Raw genomic sequence first — 14,609 nt, forward strand, 5'->3', positions numbered from 1 at the left:
AAACAGCAGTGTTTTGAGATAGCGTATGGCTTCTGGAGTATATATATACACTGGGGTTTGAATTCTGCTTCTACGTTTAAAACAAAGCCTGTTGTCATTGAGTTGATTCCGACTCGTGGCGGGCCCGTGTGTATTAGAGTAGAACTGTGCTCCACAGCGTTTTTAATGGCTGATTGTTTGAAAGTAGATTGACAGGCCTTTCTTCCGAGGTGCCTCTGGGTAGGTTTGAACCTCCAACCTTTCAGTTAGCAGCAGAGCATGTTAACCGTTTGCACCACCCAGGTAATCTTGGATAAGTTATTTGACCACTTTGTGTTTGTCATTGTAAAAGGGAGGTTAACTACCCTTGTGGCGCGATGGATAAGAGCTCCGCTGCTAACCAAAATGTCGGCAGTTTGAATCCACCAGCTGCTCCTTGGAAAACCTATGGGGCAGTTCTACTCTGTCCTATAGAGTCGCTATGAGTTGGAATCCACTCGATGGCAACGTGTTTGTTTTGGTTTAAGGGCAGATTGGTGGTTCAGTGGTAGAATGCTTGCTTTCCATGCCAGAAACCTGGGTTTGATTCCCAGCCAACGCACCTTATTTGCAGCCATTACTCATCTGTCAGTGGAGGCTTACGTGTTGCTATGATGCTGAACAGGTTTCACTGGAGCTTCCAGACTAAGATGGGCTAGGAAGAAAGGCCTGGTGATCTACTTCTGAAAATCAGCCCATGAAAACCCCATGGATCACAATGGTATGATCCACTACCAGTCACAGGGAAGGTGCAGGACCAGGCAGCGTTTCCTTCCCCTGTGCATGAGTCAAGGACTGATTCCATGGCAGCTAATATCAACAACAACTACATTGTAGGTGTGAGGAGTAAAGGAAAATCTATGTAGAGGACTTATAATAGGATGAACTATACGGAATTGCCATTTTTTTGGTCAAAAGGATTAAATATTGGCAATTTCATATGCCTAATAAGATACCTGGCACATGGTAAACATGCAAATATTAGCCAGAACAAATGTAGCGTTTGAGCACCTGCTATACCATATTGCCTTTTACTAGGCTAAATGAATGCTCCTTAGAAGCAAGGATGGCGAGACTACGTCTTACATACTTTGGACATGTTGTCAGGAGGATCAATCCCTGGAGAAGGACATCATGCTTGGTAAAGTAGAGGGTCAGCGAAAAAGAGGAAGACCCTCTGCGAGATGGAGTGACACAGTGGCTGCAACAATGGGCTCAAGCATAACAATGATTATCAGCATGGCGCAGGACTGGGCAGTGTTTCGTTCTGTGGCACATAGGGTCGCTGTGAGTCGGAACTGACTCGACGGCACCTAACAACAACAATAATCCTTTATAAAGTTTTGCGTGTGTGTGTGTGTGTGTGTGTGTGTGCTTTAGGTGAAAGTTTAAAGCTCAAGTTAACTTCTCATTCAATAGATTTTTAGTTTTTTCTTTTTTTAATGTACTTTCACATCCAACCTAGTATTTCATCTCACCAACATTTTGCACCTTCCACCAGATGCTACTCCTTTCCTCAAATTACAGCAAACACAGACTTTGGAAATAATGAGTTCATTCATTCATGTGTTTATTCATCCATGTCAATCATTACTACTCCAATCCTTCCCTCCTCCCATGCCTTGCCTAGACATAGCCTCCTAATTAGTCCTGCTGCACCCACTCTTGTCTGCTCCCTCCCCTTGGGCAGGTTATCTTAAGTCAACTTCATTGAGGTATAATTTACATACAATAAAATATATCCATTTTAGTTGTACAGTTCAGTGAGTTTTGACACACTTATACATCCATGTAACCACCACCGCAATCATGATAGAAAACATTCCAATCACGCCAATGTTCTTTTGTGCCCCGTAGGATGGGTGATCACACCCTTCAGGGTTATCTGATTCTAGTCTTATCTGATTCTAGTCTTTCATTGTCTTTGCTGTTTTATAACTCTGTAAACCAGTTTCTGATTCATAGTGCCCCCATGTGTGTCAGAGTAGAACTGTGCTCCATAGGGTTTTCAATGGCTAATTTTTTCAGAAGTAGACCACCAGGTCTTTCTTCCTAGGTGCTGCTGGGTGGACTCAAACCACCAACCTTTCAGTTAGCAGCTGAGAGCGTGAACCATTTTATATATTCTTTCGTGTTTGACTTCTTTCTCTCAGCATGTTTTTGAGATTTATCCATCATATGGTCCCATAAAAAAACCCATTGCTGTGGGGTCGATTCCAACTCATAGCGACCCTACAGGACAGAGTTGAACTGCCCCATAGCGTTTCCAAAGAGTGGCTGGTGGATTCGAACTGCTGACCCTTTGGTTAGCAACTGAACATTTAACGACTGCGCCACCAGAGCTCCATCTTGTGGTAGGTATCAGCAATTTGTTCTTTATCTTGACTAACATTTCACCCTATGAGTATACCAAATTTGTTTACCTATTCACCTGCTGATGGCATTTGGATTGGTTCCAGTGTTTTACTATCATGAATAAAGCTGCTATGAATAGTCAAGTACAAGTCCTTGTGTGGGCATGCTTTCATTTTTCTTGGTAAATACCTATGAATGGAATTGCTGCCCAAAAAACTACCAAATTGTTTTCTCAAGTGGCTGTACCATTTCACATATCCACCAGCAATCTATGAGTGCTCCAGTTGCTCCACATCTTGGCCAACACTTCGTATTGTCATTCTTTTTAAATTTAACTATTCTAGTGTTCAGTGAGGGGTATCTCCTTGTAGTTTTAATTTGCATTTCCCTGATGAACAATGATGCTGAGCATCTATTTGTGTGCTTATTAGCTACTAGTATATTTCCTTTTGTGAAGTATCTGTTCAAGTTTTTGCCTCTTTTTTTAATTGAATTGTCTTTATGTATTCTGGATATAAATCTTTTGTCAGATATATGTATTGTGAATATTTTATCCCTGTCTGTGGGTTTGCCTTTTCATTTTATTAGGTCTTTTGAAGAGAAGTTTAATTTTGATGAAGTCCATTCATCAATTTTTTTGTTTTATGATTGATGTTTTCTGTGTCCCAAGATAGCGTTGCCTAACCAAAGATCACAGATTTTCTCTTCTATTTTTTTCTATACATTTTATAATTTCAATGTTTGGAGCTATGACCCATTTTGAGATAATTATTGTACATGGTGTGAGGTAAGGGTTGAATGTCATTTTCTCCCAAATGAATATCCAGTTGTTCCAGCACCACTTGTTGAAATGACTCTGCTTTACTCGTTGAATGACCTTGGCACCTTTGCTGAAAATGAACTAGCCATATAAGTGCACGTCTATTGCTGGACTTTCTAGTCTGTTCCATTGATCTCTATGACTATCGTAATGCCAACAGCACAGTGTCTTGATTACTATAGTTTTATAGAAAGTCTTGAAATCAGGTAGTAAGCCTTTCTTCAAAATTGTTTTGGTTATTCTAGCTCCTTTCTGTTTTCATATAAATTTTATCATCAGCTTGTCAGTGACTACAAAAAAACCATGCTAGTGGTTATCTTTTTTAGTGCTTAAAACTTTTCACTGGCTTCCCACTGCATGCAGGATAAACTGCTCACCATGACTGACAAAGCTCAGTGCAGTTGGCCTCTACCACCTCCTCTCTGCTCACCTCACCACTCTCCGCCTTGTTTACTGAGCTCCAAACATACTCTTTCTTCCAGATTCTTCATTTTCTCAGAAAAGTTTTATCGCCCCTCTCTAAAGCAGACACTGGTTAAAATCTTTTATCACACATTTTACTTTTCCTTCATACCCCTTAGCAGTTTGTAAAACGTTAAATACTTTCACAAGCTTATTTGTTTACTAGAAAGTAGGAACTGCATCTATTTGTTCACTGTTCTTATTGGCATGCTAGGTGCAGTGCCCGGCACAGAGCAAGTGCTTGATATTTACTGGTTGAATGAATAAAGGCAGATATATATCTTTTTGAATATTTTATTAGGGCAGAACAGAATATATTTGCACGGAAAAATTCTTAAGTCATCTCAAGTAGTTCCCTTCAGTTCTTAACATGCGCTCTCAAAACTGATACACCTACCCCAACCCACTTCACACTCATCCAACAAAGTAAAAAAAAAAAAAGAAAATCATCTGCCAAAAACTGGGCAAGCTGTAAGAGAGGAAGAGATATTTGTTTTAAAATGTTACTGGATTTTTAAAATTTAAAAATTTTTATTTACATGTCCCCTCCTCTCATTTTCCCATATTACAGCAACAGAGATGAGGTATCACAGAACCCCTTGCAAATTCCAGTTTACAGGTAACTTGGTCAGTGGAAAAATATGGGCCAAGAAAATAAGATATCAGCTCCCCCATAAGCAATTTCTCTATCTCTTTCCCCCTTCTCTTAATGTTAGCTGCCTTTACACAGAGAGGGATCATCAAGATTCTATGGGCACACTGCCTGAATTGACAGGGTGATTTCACCAGTGTCTTGGGAAGAACCTGCAAGGATGCTTTTATCACGCCAATCATTGTTCCAAGCTTAACTTCACTGAGGTAACAAGACCTAATGCCAAGGGTAAGGACAAATCACCACTCCACCCTCATCAGTGATGTCTCCCACTCCCTTGAAGGCCTGGGCCAAATGTCCAAGCTTTGCACAAGGAAATCTGGGAATTATATTGGAAAAAGCAGACTCTGAGTTGGCTCAAGGCTCCTCGTGCACGGAAGGGTTATCATCCATGCAGATGGCAACAAGGCAGTACATGTAGAAAGCACAACATCAGGCTACTCCTCTTGTTTTTATCTTAGATTCAACCTGTCCACAACTGCTCCAAAAGGACAGAGCTTTGGGTATTGCTTCACAGTAACTACAGTTTAAGAGCCATTGCATTCTTTAGGGTCAGTTTATTATAACTCATCATACCAAAAAGAATCACAGTTAAGGCTATTTATCATGTATCCTATAAAGTAAATAAAACCTGCCCACAGCTCCCCCCACCAAGCCTCTCCCAAGGGTGGACTGGGAATGTGAAACCTCCAGACTCACCAGAGACTAGAAAACGTTTTCGTTAAGGGCACAAGCTAGCCCCTCTGGCTTTCCCCCAAGATTCAGTCTATAGCAAAAGATACCCAGAAAACAAGTCACTGGAAACAAGAAAAGTGACGACAGTACTCTATACCATTAAAAGCAAAGGGCTCATTGGCTAGTCCTACCACTTCCTCTGTATGGTAAGGAAGGAAGCCACTCTTCAATTCTGCTATATGGCAGTTGGCTGGGAGGCTGACCACTGCATTTCATGTGGGTAAAGCTGAGGAAAGAACAGACATGCTTCTCTGTCCATGTGGAAGGTGTTTGATTAACTAGCTTAATGGATTAAGATCCCTGTTGGGCACTGAGCTTCCATGTTAAGCAGGTAGCAGCACATCTGTAGGTTTTGGGGTTGTATTTAAGCAAACAGACACTGAACAGCCACTAAGAATTCTTTGATTCTCACACGTCTCTTCACAACCCCCTTAGGCTAAGCTGATTTTACCTATGTGAAATGCTCAACAATTCCTGATCTTCATGAAGGTAGGCAGTTAGAAGGAAACCCACTCTTCTCCCCCTTTTCCTAACCACACAAGCAGAGATGAAAACCCATTTTGGGTTACCTAAAACTCGAGGAGAGGAAAGACACCTACGTGGGAATTAGATCATTGCAGTTCTTTACGCAATAGAACCCCGACAGTCAATTGTATTAAATTTCTCTAGCAGGAATTGTCCAAATTCTCTTTCTTCACTAACCCATGACATGACTAGCAGTTCTGCACTGTTGCCCATTCCATTATCACCGGGGGCCAGAGACGCTCACCAATTTGGAAAAGGGGACAAACACGGGGAGGTGGCGGTAGATACCATTTTTTCTCCTTCCCTGAGAAGCGAAGAATCTCCCCACGTAAGCCATTCTTCCTCCTGGTTCTCACTAACAGGAAGGAAGAGAAGTGTACCATTCACTAGAAAATTTAGCTGGACCATACTAAATCAAAAGAAGCTCAGATACAGGCTCCCTTAAGGGGCAAGAAATAAAAAACTTCCTGCCTCTTCTCGGAACGTAAAGCTGAACGTACAAGGAGAATCAGGAGATCTGATCTACTGACCCCCCAAAGCCCAGCACCACCACGTTAACAGTTTTCTCTGGGGCTGAAATTCTAAAAATCGAGAACTGGAAAACACAGAAAGAAAGAAAAGCCAAATAAAGGAGGGAGAGATTAAAGGACAAAGCACTGGAAGAATGTTCAATTCTTTGGCTGACTGAAAGGGCACCAGGCAAGTACAACCTTCGGTAGTTGTCTGGGATATTTCTGTTCACCTTACATGACTGCGTGAGGAAGTTTGTTGTGACTCTCTGACCCTAAATAAAAAAAGAGGGATGACAAAAAACGGTGAGGATCAGTCATGTCTCTACTGAGTGACCTTGATATTGGCTTTTGGTAGTAACGGTTAACTGATGCTTAATTGAATCCCATCAGATTCTTGAAATCAGGCCATGTACTAAACTGTGTATTAAACAATACTTGGCCCCAAATTTCTACTCATTCTCAATGCTTGTATTTATATATATTTGTACACCCCCAAATGCTTGGATAAATAATACCTGTCATATGACCTGGACCCTAGATTTCTATTATAGTTTCAAGACAACCAGTATGTATAAGTATATATAATATTTTGTCTTCTAAAAGTACCAAGGTCCTGGGTAGATCAGAGGAGTTTTGTCCCTTCAAAATAAACTTGTTGCCTAACTACATTTATTCTCAGAAATGTTTGCACTGGCACAGTGATGATAATGTTGTTTTAAATGCCCATACTGACATTTTAATTTGCAGTCACTTCATGCATACCAACATAAAAAACACTAGCAGGTAAGTTCATTGCTTAATAAAGTTTCTGACTTTTGCAAACCTTATACCATTAAATATTAACTGCAGTGTGAAAGCTGCTGGTATTGTAGTGTTGATTCTATGGGAGGAACTAGATGTGCAGGAAAGGTTAGCCATGTGTCTGATTTTACAGGACTAGTAACTTAGTTTTGCACCAATCTCTTTTTTACTTCCACTTGTAAATGATAAATATATTCCCTGCATCTCCACTTGCTTCTTTGGTTTACCCTTTTCTATACTTTAAAAAGGTAAAATAAAACTTTGGAATATCTCAAGGGCTTAAAGCTTTCAGATGCTGAGAGTAACCAAAGATAACTTATACTCAAGACATGAAAACAAAACTCCACAAACACTAATATTGCTAATATTCCCCCACTACGTGTGTCTGCACATGCAGTGACGTGGAAGATGCCCACAGTAATTTGGACTGAGAATCTTTACCAACAAAAGGAGTGATTTCAAAATAGAGATGTGCAAAACTACTTCCACACGTTCTTTTCCCACTCTGTTACAATCCTTCCCCTGTGATCCTTGATGGTGACTAAAAGGCTGATCTTGGGAATAATAAAGCCAAAAGTTCTCCTCAATTAAGCTTTGGTCAACGGAAAGAGAAGAACATAAAAACGGTGATTTTCAGATTTGTTCTTTGGTCATGCAGCATAAAGCTCTCTGAAAGAAGTCCTTTTACACTGTTATGCTATGAAGACTGAGTTGAAATAGGACCCCACTTTAGGAAAGAGAGATGTGTCCAGAATTTCTCAGAAAAATAGGAGATGGGATGGAGGATGAAAGAAGGAATGGAAGGACAGGGAGACTCTAAGCCCCAGATGCTAGGTTAAGATCATCTTAGGACATCAAGAATAAAAGAAAAACTAGCCATCAAAAGAGTACTATTGAAATGGGTCAGCTTCAAAAAGGGATTTAGTAACTTTAATCCTTCAACTGGAACATGACAAGTGATTTCTGAGTAGAGAATTTACCAGTATTTTCCTTTTGCAGGTAAAGTCCTGACCTGGACCCAGACACAGCAGAAGCTGTTATTGTTTTGAAAAGTGGAAAGCAGTAAGAAATTCAAACCACAGGCATTCTGCAAGTAGTAATCAATTCTTTCCACACTGGCCCTGTGCCCTCACACCACTGGGGTGCCTGTCACTCTACAGACCAGCTTTGTACACAAAATAGTAAGGTGTGACAATCATCTTTACCACAGAGGTCTGACCAGGATGAGAGGTGGGTGCTTTTAAAACAGTAAGTGTTCTAAACCGAGGGGGTGTGTGTGTGCGTGTGTGTGTGTTAGGGTTAGAGCTTGGGAAAAGCCCAGACACTGACCGTCATGAAGAAATATTTGATAGTGGAGGAAGAAAATATCTGGTGACCAGAACAAAATGGAGTAAGAGCAAAGCCTGGGGAGGTCCCTGGCCACAGGGGAGCTAGATAATGAGCCTTTTGGCAATGTTACTGGTTACGGACTTTTTTTTTTTAAGAGGCAAAACTTAAGACTAAAGAAAGAATACTTTGGTTGATCACCTGATGGGTTACATAAGGATTCAAAGGTTGGCAAACTGAGACCTGGTGGGAAGTAAGTGGAAGGCACTTGCTCCCTAGTGAGGAGGGCCAGGTGAGTCTCGAGGCTACGGGGCCAGGACCAGCAGTAGCTCTTGATGGGCCCGGAAGGAGAACCAGCCGTCTGCGTGGTGGACAGCAGAGAGGAATGGCCTGCATGGTTAGCCACAGACAGGCTGGGGTCAGCGTGATTTCACAAGCAGAATAGTTATAAAATAAAATTTCTTTTAATGGAAAAAAAGACAAAGTGAGCCACCTTTCTTTTTGAAGGTGAGATGTAGCAAAGGAAGGATGTGAAGCAGTTTTTACTATTTACAAAACGCCATTTAGAGTGGAGGTGGCCACCTTCGGTAGTTGAGGCAATGTCTTTCACGTGAGATGGCCACAGAAATGTGGTTCCTGGAAATGGCTCAGAAAGGCCACACACTGTCCTGGGTGAGGGAGGGTTCCTCTAAGGGAGCACCAAAAAGGCTCAGTCTTCTGTTTCTTCATACGTAGTCTCGTCAAAGGGCCTGTCCAGTAGAGGTACCAACCGATGGCGGGAATACTTTAGCTGCAATAGGTCCCCAACTTCATCTATCTCCTTTAAAGCCTAAAACACACAAGACAAAGCAAAGTTCAGTCAGAGCCAGCAGGATGCAATCATGCTTGCTTTCTGATTTTTCTAAAAACAATCATGTGCAAAGCTATTGGTGGTGGGACTTTAAGTGTCTAGTGCTTTTACTCAGATGAGACTACAGTACAGCTGTGAAAAAAAGAACTGCTTTTTTGAGCAAGGACTTCAGGCCAACCATGAATAGGCTGTGAGCAGTCAGGTCACAGGATAAAGGTATGGTTCACCAAAGTATGATATGCTTGGTAGAAAAAGGGATATGCATCCAGACTGGCTACAGTTTGTCATCTCTCCTCTTACACTTATAGCCACAGTGGCTACAATTTATCATCTCTCCTCTTATACTTCAGTACATGTTCTTCCTAGTATTCCAGAAAACTAATGAGAAGGCTGAGTTAAGCTGCTTCCTAGATGCAAGACTAAGAAAGTCCCCAAAGTGGGCTGCTGTGCGGCCTTAGTAAGAAAAAGTATAAGCTGTTCGATGGAGACTCTGGGTAGGCAACAGACAGAGGGTAAGCAAGGGATTAAGTAAAGGTCAGAGCTGGGATTTGAACCTAGGCCTCATTTCAAAGTCCAAAGTCCTAACCTGAGGAATTATCTTGTTTTTCTATCAAAACTTTAATTATTTCCGTATAACTTGCTTCCTTTTTGGTAAACCTTGCTCTTCGATTTTTCAAAGTACATATTTTTCTTTTAGAAAATTTCTTATAAAAAAGGTAGGAAATGTATAGAAAAGTCTCTCCCTGATCAGTGGTCCTAACTGCTAGAGGTAATTCTTCTTATGTGGTTTCTTTTATATATACATATTAAAATTAACTCTTGGTGAAATATAGTGTACATACATGAAAGTACACAAATGATAAGTGTCAGATCACAAAGTGACCCCTTCACTTTGTGTGAACAGTAACATCTGTTCGTGCAACATCTGACCACATATACATCTGTGGTCCCATAAAGTTATAACAGAGTTCAGAAATTCCAACTGGAGAATGGGACGTAGTGGACCTAACTGGACTCAGGAGTGCACAGAGTCAAAATAGAGGATCCCAATTTAGGAAAGCGATATGTGTTCATAATTTCTCAGAAAAATGGATGGACAGAGAGATCCTAACCCCAGATGCCACCCAGAGAAGTTCAAGGACGACAGCAAAAATTCTGGAATCCTTTAGAATAGAGCATTTTTCCCATTTATTTGAAAGTACCTAGCATGGGTCATGGAATGTAGTTTTCAGTCAATGGCAGATCTCTGGCCCTCAGCAGTTCACTGCTGTAGTATCTGGGGATATTAACTAGTGGGTCTGATAAACTAATCTGGGGCTAATGGCCTCAGATTCAGAAACAATGGATATATCTATGACATCAACTCATAAGAGACTAAGAAACTGGGAGAGAAGCATTAGAAGCCCTGTTGCCAAGTATGACTCTCCAAATCTCTATTGTATGGACAGTCTTCTCTCCAGTATTATGGCTATAATTCCATTCCAGAATGTACACTGTATATTTCAGAAAAGGAAATTCGTTCATATATATTGTCATATTTAGTATAAAGACATATTTATCTATTCTTAAATTCAACTTTTAAAAACCAGTTTTGGGAGAGAGATCAATAGTTTTCCTTATGTATTCTAGCTTAAGGAAAAAGATTCTTCATTTCAAAATGTGAAAAATATAAAAAGCAAATAAGAAATGGACTTCAACATGCTATCTGAACAGTGGTTCCTTTGAGAAGTTTAATTCAAAGTCCCATAAGGAAACAATTTAAGATAAATTTCAGCTGGGAGAATCCATTAACCACTTTCCCCCTGACCTCTGATATAGGATTTATTAATTTAAAACAAAAGTCTACAAGTCTAAGATCATAAAGGAAAGGACATTTATGAACCTTACTTTAGGAAAACGACAGTGACTAAAAGGGATGTATAGATTACAAGATTTCCTCTGATCCCATACCAAACATTTCAGGCAAAGTACAGTCATGCATCGCTTAATGTCCACGATACCTTCTGTGAAACAGGACGTTATGTGATCTGGACGCTGTGTGAACATCAGATTATATATAGGCAGTCCCCGGGTTACAAACATCTGACTTATGCACCACCCATAGCTACGAAACAACGCCCTAAAGCCTATTATATTAAAAATTCGAGGTACATACAATGGTTTGTAATAACAGGCAGTATTTTGCAATGCACTTCAAAATATTATTATTATTACCGTATGATTATGCTACAGATGTTTTAATGTATCTGGAAGTGTTTCTTTAATGTGTTGTGTGGAGGAAGCTGTTGTGTTCACCATGTCTGGTTATACCTGCTATGTCCAGTTCTCCAACTGGAATTTCTGAACTCTGTTATAACTTTATGGGCCCACAGAACAGATGTTATGTGATGCATGACTGTAGTTTTATTTACATAAAACAAAACTGTAACCAGAAACTGATGGCCATTGCATTTGGTATATTTAATTAGACTAGAACTAAGGAAGCATTACAAGTATTACCATTTATAACAAAAAGCCTATACTGAACCTCTGGATCAAAGGGTAAGATGGGTTCTTAAGAAAACACCAAGTGTTAAGATATTTTGTTTATCCATTCTTTAGTTGATGGACATTTGGGCTGTTTCCACTTGTTGGCTATTATGAATAATGCCAGGTGCATGAGTTTTTGTTTGAATATATGTCTTCAGTTGTCTTGGATATATACCTAGGAGTAGAATTTCTGGGTCATATGGTAATTCTACGCTTTACTTTTTGAGGAACTGCTAAACCGTTTCCAAAGTAGTTGTGCCATTTTACATTCCCATTAACAATGTATGAGGCTTCCAATTTCTCCACATCCTCGCCAACACTTGTTATGGTCATCATTTTTATCATAGCTAACCTAAGGGGCATGAAGTGGAATGTCATTGTGATTTTGATTTGCATTTCCTTTATGACTAATGATGTTGAACATCTTTTCATGTGCTTATTAGTCATTTTTATACCTTCTTTAGAGATTTATTCAAATCCTTTGCCTACAGATACAATCCCTAATTTGATACATGATTTGCAAATATTTTTTCCCATTTGTGAGCCATCTTTTCACTTTCTTGATGATGTCCTTTGAAGCACATAAATTTTAATTTTGATGAAGTCTAACTTATTTACTATTGCTTTGTCATTATGCTTTTGGTTCATAGCAAAGAAACCACTGACCAATTCAAGGTCACAAAGATTTAGCCTTAGATTTTTCTTCTAAGAGTTTTACAATTTTACCTTTTATTTAGGTTTGGATCAATAAGCAACATCACAATTAACAGAGAAAATATTGTTTGTCAAGGATTTTATTTTTGTTGAATCCACAATCAATGCCCACAGAAGTAGCAAACAAGAAATAAACACTGTATTGCACTGGGCAAATCTGCTGCAAAAGACCTCTTTCAAGTGTTGAAAAAAAGTCCACAAAGATGTCATTTTGAGGACTAAGGTGTGTCGGACTTAAGCCATGGTATTTTCAATGGCCTCATATGCATGCAAAAGCTGGACAATGAGTAAAGAAGACCAAAGAAGAATTGATGTCTTTGAATTATGGTGTTGGTGAACAATATTGAATATACCATGGACTGCCAGAAGAATGAACAAATCTGTCTTGGAAGAAGTACTGCCAGAAAGCTCCTTAGAAGCAAGGATGGCGAGACTTTATCTCACGTACTTCGGACATGTTATCAGGAGTAACTAGTCACAGGAAAAGGACATCATGCTTGGTAAAGTAGAGGGTCAGTGAAAAAGAGGAAGACCTTTAATGAGATAGATTGACACAGTGGCTGCAACAACGGGGTCAAGCATAACAACAATTGTGAGGATGGCGCAGGACCAGGAATGTTTCTTTCTGCTGTATATAGGGTCTCTTGTGAGTCAGAACTGACTCAACAGCACCTAACAACAACAGTTTAGGTTTATGCTCTCTTTTGAGTTAATTTTTACATATACTGTGAGTTAAGGGTCCTACTTCATTCTTTTGCATGTGGATAACCAGTTATGCCAGCATCATTTGTTGAAAAGACTATTCTTTCCTTGTTGAACTGTCTTAAGAGTCCTTGTCAAAAATCAACCATAAAAGGAGTTTATTTCTGAATTCTAAATTCTATTCCCTTGATCTATATGTCTATTCTTGTGTCAGTACCACACCGTCTTGATCACCATAGCTTTGTAGTAAGTTTTAAAATGGAGAGATTCCTTAAAAGCAAGTATTCAGTCTTTCATAATTAAGAATGCTATTAGCTGTGAAGTTTCCACAGATGGCACATTGAAGAAATTCCCTTCTATCCTTGTTTGTTGAGTGTTTTTATCATGAAAGGGTGTTAGATTTTGTCAGATGATTTTTCTATGTCTACTGAGGTAATCAGGCATTAAAAAAAAACTATTTTATTAACATGATTTATTACATTGATTAATTTTTATATGTTAAATACACTTTGCACTGTTGGAATAAATTCCACTTGGTCATGGTGTATAATTCTTTATATACGTTGCTGGATTTGGTTTGCTAGTATTTTGTTGAGGATTTATGTGCCTGTTTTCATATGAGCTATCTGGTCTGTAGTTATCTTTTTTGTGTGATGTTTTTGTCTGGTTTTGGTATCACAGTAATACTGGCCTCACAGAATAAGATGGGAGATGTTCCCTCCTCTTCTATATATTGGTAGAATTTGTGAAGAATTGCTGTTAATTCTTCTTTAAATATTTAGTAGAATTCACCAATGAAGCCATCTGGACCTGAGCTTCTCTTGTGAGAAGTTTTTGGATTATTAACTCAAATCTCTTTATTTGTTATATGTCTATTCCAATTTTGTATTTATTCTTGAGTCAGTTTCAATAGTTTGTGTCTTTCTAAGAATTTGTCCATTTCATCTAGGCTATGTAATTTATTGTCATATAGTTGTTCATACCAACCAACCAACCCGTTGCCATCGAGTGGATTCCAACTCATAGCAACCCTATAGGACAGGGTAGAACTGCACCGTAGGGTTTCCAAGGAGTCGCTGGTGGATTCAAACTGTGGACCTTTTGGTTAGCAGCCAAACACTTAACCACTGTGCCACCAGGGCTCCAACTATTCATAGTATTCCCTTATAATTCTTTTTATTTCTGTAAGGTTGGTACTGATGTTCCCTCTTTCATTCCTGATTTTAGTAATTTGAGACTTCTCTTTTTCTTGTTCAGTTAAGCTAAGGTTTGTCACTTTTGTTGATCTTTATAAAGAACCAAATTTTGGTTTTGTTTATTTTCTCTGTTTTTCTATTCTCTATTTCATTAGTTTTTATTCTAATCTTTATTATTTCCTTCCTTTCTTTGACTCACTGGTTACTTATAGGAGTGTGTTGTTTAATTTCTACATATTTGTGAATTTGCCAAATTTCCTTCTGATACTGATTTCTAATTTAATCCCATTGTGGTCAGAGGACATACTTAATATAATTTCAGTCTCTTTACATTTATTGAGACTTGTTTTATGGCCTAGCCTATCACGCAGAATATTGCACGTGCATTTGAGAGGAATGTGAATTGTGTTGT

The 14,609-nt window shown here is 39.2% G+C and overlaps 1 protein-coding gene across 1 annotated transcript in view; it reads right to left on the bottom strand.

Moving 5' to 3' along the window:
* Window positions 1-3,934: 3,934 nt before the first annotated feature.
* SPTLC2 (serine palmitoyltransferase long chain base subunit 2) overlaps window positions 3,935-14,609 on the bottom strand; it is a 127,032-nt gene continuing 116,357 nt past the window's right edge. Inside the window, exon 12 of the mRNA XM_004371080.2 lies at window positions 3,935-9,035. Coding sequence (XP_004371137.1) covers window positions 8,916-9,035 — 120 coding nt within the window. The 3' untranslated portion in view covers window positions 3,935-8,915. The remainder of the gene's footprint in view (window positions 9,036-14,609) is intronic.

This window comes from Trichechus manatus, unplaced genomic scaffold (assembly GCF_000243295.1).
Source record: "Trichechus manatus latirostris isolate Lorelei unplaced genomic scaffold, TriManLat1.0 scaffold00010, whole genome shotgun sequence".
NCBI classification, from domain to species: domain Eukaryota; kingdom Metazoa; phylum Chordata; class Mammalia; order Sirenia; family Trichechidae; genus Trichechus; species Trichechus manatus.